The sequence below is a fragment of the Grampus griseus genome (genome assembly GCF_964374135.1).
Source record: "Grampus griseus genome assembly, chromosome: 4".
Classification (NCBI taxonomy): Eukaryota; Metazoa; Chordata; class Mammalia; order Artiodactyla; family Delphinidae; genus Grampus; species Grampus griseus.
Genome location: NC_138997.1, coordinates 113,985,213 through 113,997,262, shown reverse-complemented (window position 1 = coordinate 113,997,262; position 12,050 = coordinate 113,985,213). Strand labels below are relative to the sequence as shown.

The 12,050-nt window shown below is 43.2% G+C and overlaps 1 protein-coding gene across 4 annotated transcripts in view; it reads right to left on the bottom strand.

Annotated features, from left to right (window-relative positions):
- The window catches only part of SEC24B (SEC24 homolog B, COPII coat complex component), a gene marked incomplete at its 5' end in the record, with an annotated part of 93,778 nt that extends 82,701 nt beyond the window's left edge, over positions 1 to 11,077 (bottom strand). For all 4 annotated transcript variants that reach the window (XM_082653040.1, XM_082653041.1, XM_082653038.1 and 1 more), the window contains one exon: positions 10,951 to 11,077. In XM_082653040.1, coding sequence (XP_082509166.1) covers positions 10,951 to 11,077 — 127 coding nt within the window. The remainder of the gene's footprint in view (positions 1 to 10,950) is intronic.
- Between the last annotated feature and the right edge of the window lie 973 nt (positions 11,078 to 12,050).

Here is a 12,050-nt window from a genome sequence, read left to right as displayed (position 1 = left end):
ACTATGCAGCAATAAAAGGGAACAGAACATTGTTTCATGCAACAGCATAGATGAACATGGTGAAAGAAACCAGACCCAAAAGATGATATATTTTATGGTTCCATTTATACAACACTCTGGAAAAGGTGAAGGAGAACAGCAATGGTTGCCAGGATTTGCAGAAGTGAGAGCTGTTAACTACAAAGGGACTGCATGAAGACATTTTTTTATGGTGATGGAACTGTTCTGAATAGTGTTGTGGTGGTTGATACTTGACTAGTACATGCATTCATCAAAACCCATAGAGCTGTACACTACAAAGAATGAATGAAATTTACTACATGCAAATTTTTGTAAAAAATCAACCAGATGTTGAGAAAATCTAGGATGGAATGCAGACTGTGACAAATCAGTCTAACTTTATTACAAATGTATGATAACCTAACAGAAGGATATTTAGGTAATACACATACAGATAAATAGGCAACAGATATAATTATATAAATAGGTTCACATACTTGGGTTCGTATACATATATATCCCCTAGCTCTGTCTGCTGAGAGAGCCTAGAAACAGTGACACCACAGTAGCAATGAGCACATCCAAGACCCAGTTTTTGGTTTCTTAACACCATGTCCCAACAAAAGGAACCAGGGCTCCTTGGACGAAGAGCAGGCTCTGGTGCTGCCATAGAGCAAGTAAAAGATGGAGCATCTGCTAATGCCAGAAAGTAAGGAAGTGCTCAAAAAACAAAAGGACGGTGGCCAAAGGACACAACAGCCAAACTGAAAGAGCTCCCAATGGCCAAAGCTGTAACAATTTGAGTATTTTAAATAATGATAGTATTGGCTTATAATCCAAAGAATAAAATAAATATTCTTAAGACCATAATAATATAAATGACTGAATAAGTTTTAAGATGGGAGAGAAAAGGGGGCAAGTCTTCCTTACAGAAAAATTCCGAATATGTAGAAAGAATGAGGGAAAAAGAAAATCACCATTAGAATTCCACAGCAATAATAACCACAGGCAAGAGCGAATGAGGAATGCTAAAATTAGTACATGAAATTTTAAGCGGAGACAGGATAGTAACTTCAAAGTATCTCCCTAAGAATGTTTATTAATTACTGTGGTGATTTTAACATATGCCCACAAATTATTTGATACATCTCGCTCCAGGAGGTAGAACATAATTCCCTTTCTGTTGAATGTAGGCTTGAGTTAAATGAGTTGCTCCCAACAGAGCAGGAAAAAATAAAAAATAGTAATTTTACAGTGGAGGAATCTGGCCTGAATGTGTCCCCCTCCAAATCCGTATGAAGCCCTAACGCCCAATTTGAAGGTATTAAGAGGTGGGGCTTTGGGGAAGTAATTAGGTTTAGATTAGGTCACGAGGGTAGGACCCTCATGAAGAATCAGTATCCTTATAAGAAGAAAACCATTCGAGCAGCGAGAAGACGGAGGTCTACAAGCCACGAAGAGGGTCTTCACCAGAACACAGCTATGCTGGCACCCTGATCTTGAACTGCCAGCCTCTAAAACTGAGAAAATAAATGTCTGTGATTTAAGCCTCCTAGTCTATGGTATTTTGTCATAGTAGCCCAAACTAAGACATCTCTTCAATCAAGTGCCCAAGGTTAACATGACCAGTAATAAAACAAATTGAGATCATGTAACCCCTGATATGACACGATAAGGGCACTTCAACCTCTGGGTATTCTTCCTAAAAAGCTCATAACCCCAGTCTAATCATAGGAAAGCACCAGCAAACCCAAAGTGAGGAACTATCACTTACCAGTCCTGTCAAAGTCCTAAAAAACAAAAAAAAAGACTAAGAAATTGTCATAGACCAGAGGAGACTAAGGCAACACAACTAAATGCAACATGATATCCTGGATTGGATCCAGGAATGGAAAAAAAAAAAATAGCGGAAAAACTGGTGAAATGTAAATAAAAATCTGTTGTTTAGTTAACTGTATTTCCCCAATGTTAATTTCCTAGTTTTGATAAAGGTACCATAGTTTTATAAGATGGTAAATCATGAGAGGAAGATGTTAAGACTTGAGAAGAAGCTAAGTGAAGGTTATTGCATTTTCCGTACAGTGTATCACTTCCGCAAATCTAAAATTATTGCAAAATAACAAGTTTTTAAACCATCAATGAAAAAAGTGCTGGAAACGACCTACTAAATTGATTGACAAAATTTTTGAAACAAATGACTACACCAAACATAGCCACCAGAGTGATTTTCCTAAAAAAAAATCTGATTGTTACTTCCTTGTTTAAAGCTTTCTAAGGGTTTTTCTTGCCATCAAGGAAAAATACAAATTCTTTAACATGGCCTGTAAGATAGTGGAAGACAAAATAATCCCTCCTTCATCCCATATGTCCATTTCCTAATCCCTGGAACCTGTGAAAATGCTAGGTTACATGGCAAAGGGGAGGTAAGGTTACAGATAGCATTAGGGTCGTTAATCAGCTGACCTTAGAAGAGGGAGAATATCCTAGATAATCCAGGTGAGCTCAGTGTAATCATGAGAGTCCTTAAAAGTGGCAGAGGGGGCTTCCCTGGTGGCGCAGTGGTTGAGAATCCGCCTGCCGATGCAGGGGACATGGGTTCGTGCCCCAGTCCGGGAAGATCCCACATGCCGTGGAGCGGCTGGGCCCGTGAGCCATGGCCGCTGAGCCTGCGCGACCGGAGCCTGTGCTCCGCAACGGGAGAGGTCACAACAGTGAGAGGCCCGCGTACCGCAAAAAAAAAAAAAAAAAAGGTGGCAGAGGGAAGCAGAAGAGAGTCAGAGGGAGATGTGACTACAGAAGACTCCTCTGAGAGATGCAATGTTGCTGGCTTTGAAGATGGAAAGAGTGGGCCACAAGCTAAGGAATGTGGGTAGCCTCTAGAAGCTGAAAAAGACCTTTGCCTTTGCCTAGAGCCTCTAGAAGTGAATGCAGCCCTAATGACACCTTGATTTTAGCCCAGTTAGACTTCTAACCTACAGAAGATGAATTCATGTTGTTTTAAGCCACGAGTTTGTGGCAATTTGTTACATCAGCAAAGAGAAAACCAATGCAAAGACCCTTCATGATCTGACCCCTGCCTACCTCTCCCAACTCATTGCTTACCACTCCCCCTTCTCACAATGATTTCCTACAGGTGTACCTTAATATACTGCGGGTCCTCACGTGGGTCCGCCAAATTTTGATCAATAAATAAAATGTAATTCTGTTACAACTCAGAATGCCTACTGTTATGATGAAGTGACACAGAATGCTGACCTGGTAGGAAGAGGTATAACTTGCCACAAGAAAAGCAAAGGAGCCACAGCACAGCATCAGGTAAGGTTGTATGCTGGAGCTTTGCCTCAAAAGGCCATCAAAGAGGTTTATTAGGGCAGAATACAACAGTTAAGTTGCCATATAAAGACTTCTGAAGAGGATCAAGTAAATTATGTGATATTTTTCTGAAACTTGCTTTTTAAAAATACAGGTATTCAAAGCTTAATTCCTTCAAGAATGCCACCAAACGCAGTGGTTAAGAATCCGCCTGCCAATGCAGAGGACATGGGTTCGATCCCTGGTCTGGGAAGATCCCACATGCCGCGGAGCAACTAAGTCCGTGCGCCACAACTACTTAGCCTGCTCTCTAGAGCCCACGAGCCACAGCTACTGAGCCCACGTGCCACAACTACTGAAGCCTGCGTGCCTAGAGCCCGTGCTCCGCAACAAAAGAAGCCACCCTAATGAGAAGCCCGTGCACTGCAACAAAGAGCAGCCTCCACTCGCTGCAACTAGAGAAAGCCCGTGCGCAGCAACAAAGACCCCACGCAGCCAAATAATAAATAAAAATAAATTTTAAAAAAAGAATGTCACCAAAAACTCTGGCACTAAAGTAGCCATGAGTGTGAAAAGGCTGAAAATCACTATTCCACACTCTTACCATAGAAAATTTTTCTCAAGTCATGCTTGTTCACCCCTGACAGTTCACACAGTCTCTTCCCTCTACCTGGAAACTTCAAAAACTCCCTCTACTCCCTTCATCTGACCAACTCTTACTCATTCTTCAGTTCTCAGCTCAGCTCTTCCTCTAGAAGACATTCTCTAACCCTACAAACAGATGCCTGCTTAATGTTGTACTACAGTATTTTGGACAGCGCTTTCCACATGGAACTCTAAGTGTGCACTCTGTAAGTGAAAAACTTGGGCCTAGTTTGCTCTCAGCTCTATCATATCCTTAAGGCTTAGGGTAGTGACTGGCTCATGGAATCCATTACTATATTTTGAAAAAAATTAAGCCCCATAAATAATCCTCAAATATTTCTGTATTAGGCGTTTACCACATCACAATTATCAACAAGAACTATATGATACTGAAAGAGAAAGAATTCAAAACTTAATAGCTTCCACTATGTAAAGTCATTTATACGCTACTATGAGAACAAATATACAAGTCTGACTTTTTTTTTACCTTGGCATTCTACACTTTTTACTCTGTAGTAGTTCAAGTATAAGAACATTTGAAACAAAAGGAAAGTAAAAACCTATTGTATTTCATTACATCTAAAGTGTTTTGACACTGCCACTTTTTCTTCCCTTCTTACCAGATGTATGAGTTTCCTACTGCAAGTATAACAAATTATACAAATTCAATGGCTTGAAATAACACAAATTTATTCTTTTAGAGTTCTCGAAGTCAGAAATCCAAAGTCAGTTTCACTGGGCTAATATCAAGGTACCATGGGCAAAGCTGGTTCCTTCCGAGGCCTGAGGACAGAATCCATTTCTTTGCCTTTTTCAGCTTCTAGTAACCACCTGCATTCCTGAGCTCATGGCCCCTTCCTCCAACTTCAAAGCACAACATCCTAACCTCTGCTCTATGGTCACATTACTTTCTCTGCAGGCTGACTCCTCCAGTTTCTAATAAGGATGGTTGTAATTATATCAGGCCTGCCCAGATCCAGGATAATCTCCCCAACTCTAATCACAGCTGCAGAGGTTTCAGCTGTTCAGCCTGACTGATATTATCATATACAAACTAGATACAGCCTGATTTTCTATAAGCATCTATGCCCTCCTTAGCAAGAGTAAATTATCACAAGATCCACCCAAGGGATAGATCTGCCTCAGTGACATAATCTCCTTTCAGAGATAAGAGTCTCACCAAAGGAAAACTCATTCTATTCCTGCTTTAAGCAAACTCGACATGAAAATCAAAATTTACAAATCAAGTATTTTATGGAAAGTCTAGTCACTATACAAAAAACCATAGGCTCTTAATGTTTCCTCATCCCCCCACCAATCCCACAGAGAAGCAACATTTTTAATGTATTTTTGTTTCATTAGTCGTTTCCTGAATTGAATTTCCAACTTTTTAAAAAAGTCAGATGAAAAGTTTTCATTATCTTTAAAAGATAATGAAAGGTCATCGGAGTACAAACTCCTCTATCCTATTGAGATACAATTCGTACTAATTGGGAGAAGGAGAATCAGATCTAAGAAGGTAATTCATTCATCACTGAGCAATCAAGAAGTCCGTCAATACTCAGCCAGTATGCACTTTAACAATCGTCCTTATCAAACTGTTAAAATGCTCTTGAACCAGCTGGTCAAAAGCCACAGTCCTGACCCTGACTCTCTGCTGCGCCCCACCATGCTGGCCCCTTGCCACACAGCCACTCACGACTTAGCAGCTAAAGGACTAATGCCTGGCACACTGCACTCTGTCTGAATTCTGCTCTAGGGGCAAGGTTGGTATCCATTCAGTGGTCAGTACATGCAGTACTGATTACTAAATAGTTTGAATATACTACCCCTACCAATAAAGTATCAATAATATTACTAAAATACATTTTTAGTGAGCATAAAATGTATACACACACATACACCTCTAAAGAAATCTGCAATTAGAAACTCCAGTGATTTAAAAACTGGGGAGTCTCAATGACATCTGATTCCCCTGGATTATTCTTCCTGATGGAGGGCTAATAGCCACAAAGGTAACTGTTCCAGTCACTGCTGGCAGACACAGCCTATGCAACCATTTGGATGAAATCTCACTGCACTAAGTATAGGTTATTCCTGCCACTACATCAGTTGTCCTCTTTGGATGTCACGATAATGAGTGCTAAGAATGAAGGGGCCAAAAGAAAATCAATATTGTTTGAAAACCTACTACATGCCAGGTACTTTACTTTCCTATATATAATCTTATATAATTCTCTCAAGTCCTGTGAAGTACCACTATTGTCATTTTACAAACAAACAAACAGGGACACGAAAGGTCACTAATACATACAGTTTCAAATAGTTGGGAAGTAGTGAAGAAGCCAGGTACTGCAGGTTCCAAAGCCCATTTCACAGAAATACTAGGAAAAACAAGCAAGTTAGGACCTGGCCACTGCCTAGGCAAGGCATTTTACTAGTCCCTCCCCCCTCCCTACTTCATCCGCTTTTTCCTCAGTTCCTCTTACAGGCAGCTTTCAGCACACAATTTTAGAAAACTTAAAACCGATGAAACCCCTCTTCCCGCAAACCAGCTAGCTGAGGTAGTGGCCTATTAGAGGAAACCTTCCAAGAGCAGATTCGTGGGAGGGAGTGTAAAAAAATAATACACAAGTTCACTTACTCCATTGAGTGCCTACTGCATGCTGCCATGGAATGTGATGAGGAAAACTCACGCGGTATCTGCCACATGAAGAATTTATATCCTGGTATTTTGAAGGGGACCCTCATTTGCTAAGCGTCTCATTTTGCTAAGCACCAGGTACTTTAAAAATAGTACCTCATTTAATGTAATCTTCTCAACAACCCTACGAGGGAGGTATTATTATCCCCTGAAGTCCAGAGATGTTAAGTAATTTTCTCCACAAAACCCTGGGCTGTAACAGAGCCTACAGCCTTTTCACTAGCCCACACTTTCTGACAATTCTGAGTATGCTTAGCCTACTGGAAATAATAGTGGCTTCCCCAGGGCTGAATATAACATGATCTGCTCTAACACGCAGTGCTGACTGTGAAGATACTCTCATTTCTAGGAAAGTCTGCTGAAGATTGGCTCAAAATCTGTTCTATTTCAACGTCTTTAGCATCTAATAAATACTTCAGGGTTCACAGATGAATCAGAAAGATGGAAGTTAGCTGAAATACTAGGATCAGTAGCAATGAATGTGATTTACAAAAATCAGTACAGATGTAACCTCAGAAACTGAGGGGGAGGGAGTGGCATGGGAATGAAAATACAATAAAAATAACCAAAGCAATACAGCAACAACAATAAAAACTAAACCCAGATAAAAGACACTTGTTTATATATTTTTTAAGATCCTTGAGATATCTATTAATCAACCTAGGGGGGAAATGATGTGTGCAGAAAGCTATGTTATACCATGGCAGTATCTTCATGAGAGGACTTGATGCTTCTGGTTAGCTAGAAAGGAAGACTAGAAACCTGAGACACAAATACTGCTCTGATCAAAAGAAACTTACTTCAGACACACTAGGGAGATTTGTATCATTTTAAATTTTGCATGTGCTCTCAAAGTTGAAGGGTTTCCTATAACCTACCAGACAGTATTGCTGAGTGAATGGTATATTTATTTATAGCTTCCATAATGAATTCTCATAATTCCCATTACTATCTCATCTTCCTTGCATTATTAACAATTAAAATGATAAAACTGCCAGTAGTATCATTCTTGGAAAAGGCACATGGAAGGAAGAAAACACATTTTCATTTGAAAATGAGCACCACTTGCTTCCTAAACGTAGAATTAAAAAGCAGTGTTTTACTGGTAAATTTGGGTGTCCCACCGCCCCAAAAAATTCTAAAAAGACCTCTTTCAATTTGAGTCGATTGGGGGAAATTATGGGGTTATGCCATCATTACCAGGATATTATTCACTCAGTCTCCCCTTGTTTGAGGACTCAGTTTTGGAAGGACTCTCAAAAGGCAGAGTAAAAGTTGAAAAATGTTCAACTAATACTTCATATGAAAATACAAATAATTCTAAACCGCCCACATCGTGCTCAATGAAAAACTAAAGTACAGAAATATAACTTCAAGGAAGGAAGTTTAAAAAGAAATATTTCAAAGACTCAAAGAAGTCAAATTCTATCTTCAAATAAATGGGGGAAAGCATGTTAACAATTAAACATAGAAAATAAGGAAAAGTAATAATGAAGGCCCGATTTCTGCCTCCCTACCCTTTCCAATATCAAAGTTTCTAATAAGAGACTTCTTAGAGTCTGTTAATAGAGAGAGATTGGACTTGGAACTAGAAGACTGTATTAGACTTCATTTAACAAATGTTTAATGAGACTATAACTTGTTCTAGGCCCTGAATACACAGCAGTGAACAGGAGGCAGGCTGCTACCCTCAAGAAGCTTACACGGGCATTGGTGAAAAACACCCACCCAAAACTTTCTGGATCTGTTCAATTAGAGAAGTGAACTAGGTGTTTTACAGACTGTGTTCCCAAAACACCTGGACCTCCACCTCTATTTTAACCACAACAGCTCTGCTTTTTTCTGATTTCTATAGCAGGGCTCTGCAGGAAAACAAATCTGTTTTTAAAAATGTTTGATAACCACTAAGCTAAGTGATCTCTAAGTACCATTCCAGTTTTACAACTCTGTCTTCTGTGATGCTTCAAACTCATACTTCTGACCTATTTCCTTTTCACCGTGCTGGAATTCCAGAGATATATTAAAAGGCAAACCAGTTTACGTGGGGCTAAAGAATCAACCACAAACCTGAATGGCTGCTTAATCGTTATCTATGGGTGCCAAATACCATATAGCAAAAATTATTTTTTTCTAAGATTAACAAACAAAACAAAAACAGATTTGATCTTATTATTTACCTACTTAAGCTACTTACTTTTACAAAAACAAACAAAAATTAACTCTAGTTCTTTATCTTAATTTCTAAATTCCTTAGCATTTAAGGCCTTTCTGTAACTTGGCCCCTTTTAGGTATTCTTGGGTTTTCCCTCTCACCCAACACCCTTTCTGCCTCTTAGTTTCTAAATTTTGAGACTTCTGTTCATGTCCTTGAGACAGCCCTCCTCTCCTATCCATCCCTGTCAAATCCCTCAAGGTCATAACCAACTCAAATGTCACCAAAATACACGTCAATTTACAAGAAAGGCAGGGATTCTGTCTTTTCTACTAGGCTAACCTTGAGTCCCCAACTGGCAAGCATGCAAAAAATGTTGAAATGAATTATGTCAAAGTAACGATTATAAACAGCAGAAATCAAGCATCATCTATTTTTGGCTTCTAAATGTATTAACTGATTTGTTTTTACATATTTAACAGCCTGATCACAACTGATATCCTGCCATTCCTTGAGCGTTCACAAAATTTGTTAAGGCTGAGGTAAATACTTGCCACTCTAAAAACTGTACACTAAGACAATAATGCATACTCAGAAAATCAAGACACAATCCTTGGATCACTATTAATCATGGATTTAAAATATTCTAAAAGACTTGGGATCGCTTCCTAAATTATCATGTTCTAGTTCCTCCACACACAAAGCTATTCTAAAAACAAAACAAAAACAAGAATTTATATCAAGTTTACAAGAACAAAACCTGCTCACAAATAATATCTTCATGTATGTTCAGGACAGAAGTACAAAACCTACTACACTGCTCACATTCAAAACCCACAGAGTAAACAATGACCAGTAAAAGTAAAGCACGTAATACTGACAAGTATGGCTGATCCAAAGGATAAGGCTAAGCCATCACGTTTGACTTATGAAAAAAATTCAACTTCTGGTTCTCAGGATAAACGATAAACTGCAAGCTTGAAAAGTATCAGTTATAAAATTTAGATGCTGGCTGAACTGGGTTATAAAGTCTAGTAAGTTTTCATTTCACAGATTGGATAAAATAGGTCAGTCCAACAACCATTTTTAAAGAGTACCAGCAGACCTTGTTCTCTTTTACAGAGAACCAGACATATTCTTCTTAAGTATTCAGTCCATCACTTTCGAGAGTTCTCATCTAAAATGTTATCGTCTATAAAGGGAGGCTCCCTCTCCCCGGCCCCAGCCACGAACATTCCAAATCTCAAGATGAGGGAATACTAGAGCCGATCATTTTTCAGCTGAAACTCGCGCATCCCCAAAGCCCGCGACCTTAGTATGAAAGCGCTTTCACGGTGCATTGGCTGCTGCCGGTATGAAGGCCTTGCCTCAAACAGGGCCAACTCTGGCACGTTTTTGTGTTTTTGAAAGTGAAGCTGGGGGGGGCGGGGGGGGAAACACCCAGATCTAAAAGTATTCGTTTAAATCCGTTTGACACCTGCTCCCTTTCAAACACGACCAGCAAACTCCAAACGCTCGAGTAGCGGCCGCAGCAGCAATGACAGATCTTGAGGCCGAACTGGGTCAGGGTTACAGTTACACTTGTGTTGCATCTTTACACCCTTTGTCTACAAACTTGGGCACTAACTTCAGTTCCCTTCCAGGCAGCGTGCTCGCCAGGCCTCAGAAATCAGAGCAATTTTCCTGAGACAGGAAGGGCACAACCCTCCCAGCTCCATGGCTACACCAGCCTTCCACGGACCACGCACTCTGCGGCCTCGGCTTTTCGCCCGGTATCTGGGCGAAGGGGTCGCCGTGGAAACTCCCCTGCGCCCGGGCTGGATAAAAGGGATTTCACGCGGTGTCTGGTCTCCCCCTTTTCTATGGCCCCTACTCGTCCCCGTGGTTTCGGGCCCGGGGTCACACTACAGAGACAGCCCTGCTCCCTGATTCCCTGGGCCGGCCCCCGCGCCGGGCCGCCCCTCCCCCCCAGTCCCCCCAAACCCCCCGGGGCCGACCCCCGCCTCGTGCCGCCCCCCAACCCGCCCCGGCAGCCGCCCCCCCCCACACCGCCCTCCCTCCCGCCCCGCCCGATTCGGCCGCGCAGGCTGCCCCGCCAGCACTAGGCCCCGCGCTCCGCCCCGGCCGCCCTCCTCACCGTTCTGCTGGTGAGGCCCCGGGCCCGGGCCCGCGGGCGCGGCGGCTCCTGAGGCGGCGGCTCCGCCAAGCTTGGGCGGGATCCGGGAGCTGGCGGCCGGATGAGGTGACCCGGCGGGGGCCGACATGACGGCACTGCGGGCGGCGGCCGCGGCTCCGCTTCGGGTAGTTGGGCGGAGGGAAGGGAAGGGAAGGCGGGGCCGGAGCGGCGAGAGGAAGAGGAAGGAACGCGCCCGGCGTCACCGACGGAGTCACCCGGGACCGTGGCTGGAGTGCTCGCGCTCCGCCCTGGAGCCTAGCTCGGCCGCTGCGGGCGCCGGAACCCCTCCCGGCCCTGCCCCGCCGCCGCCTCGAGCCCCGAGACGCGGGACTCCCACCCCGCGGGTCGCTCCCGGCAGGCGCTGACTGTGCGAGCCGCAGCGTCCCCTGCAGGCGGAGCCCGGCGCGCCCAGGCCGGAGGCGGGGCGCGGGGCGGCAGCCTCCCAGCCAGCCCTGCGTTCTCGGGCCCGGGCTGACCTGTTGTCGCCTCGGGGCGAAAGGGGTGGACCAGGATAGATGGCGCTGGGCCCGCTCCCACGTGGGGCGGAGGCAGGAGCGCGGCGGGCCTGGGCCGGGCGGTGCGGTGCGGGGACGGGGTTCCAGAGCTGCGGGGTGACCTCCGGAGACCAAGGCAGCGCCTGGCCGGACTGACCCCGCTCACCCTTCCTCCGAAGAGGAACCCTGGGTTTGGCTTTTTTTTTTTTTTTTAATCTTGAGGTGTTTTCCCCCTTAATATTAAATCCTAAAGGAAATAGACATTCAAGCTCCCTGTCCGTAGGGAATTATAATCCTGGGCAAAAGAAAAAGAATTATTTCTCTATGATAAACACAGTATCTCAATAAGAATTGAGAACTTTTCCCACTGACTTAAATCCTGGGAAAGGAAAGGGGGAAATGGAGTATAAGGGAAGCTGAAAGGCAAACTTTATCGTCCTCATGATTTTTGCCAAGAGTTGGCTCATCCTGTTGATGTTCAGAAGAGAAGCTGTAACACCCAAAGCAAGAACTCAGCGTGGTTTGTCTTCGCTTATGAAATCGTTGAATCTCTGGCCTGTCCCAGCA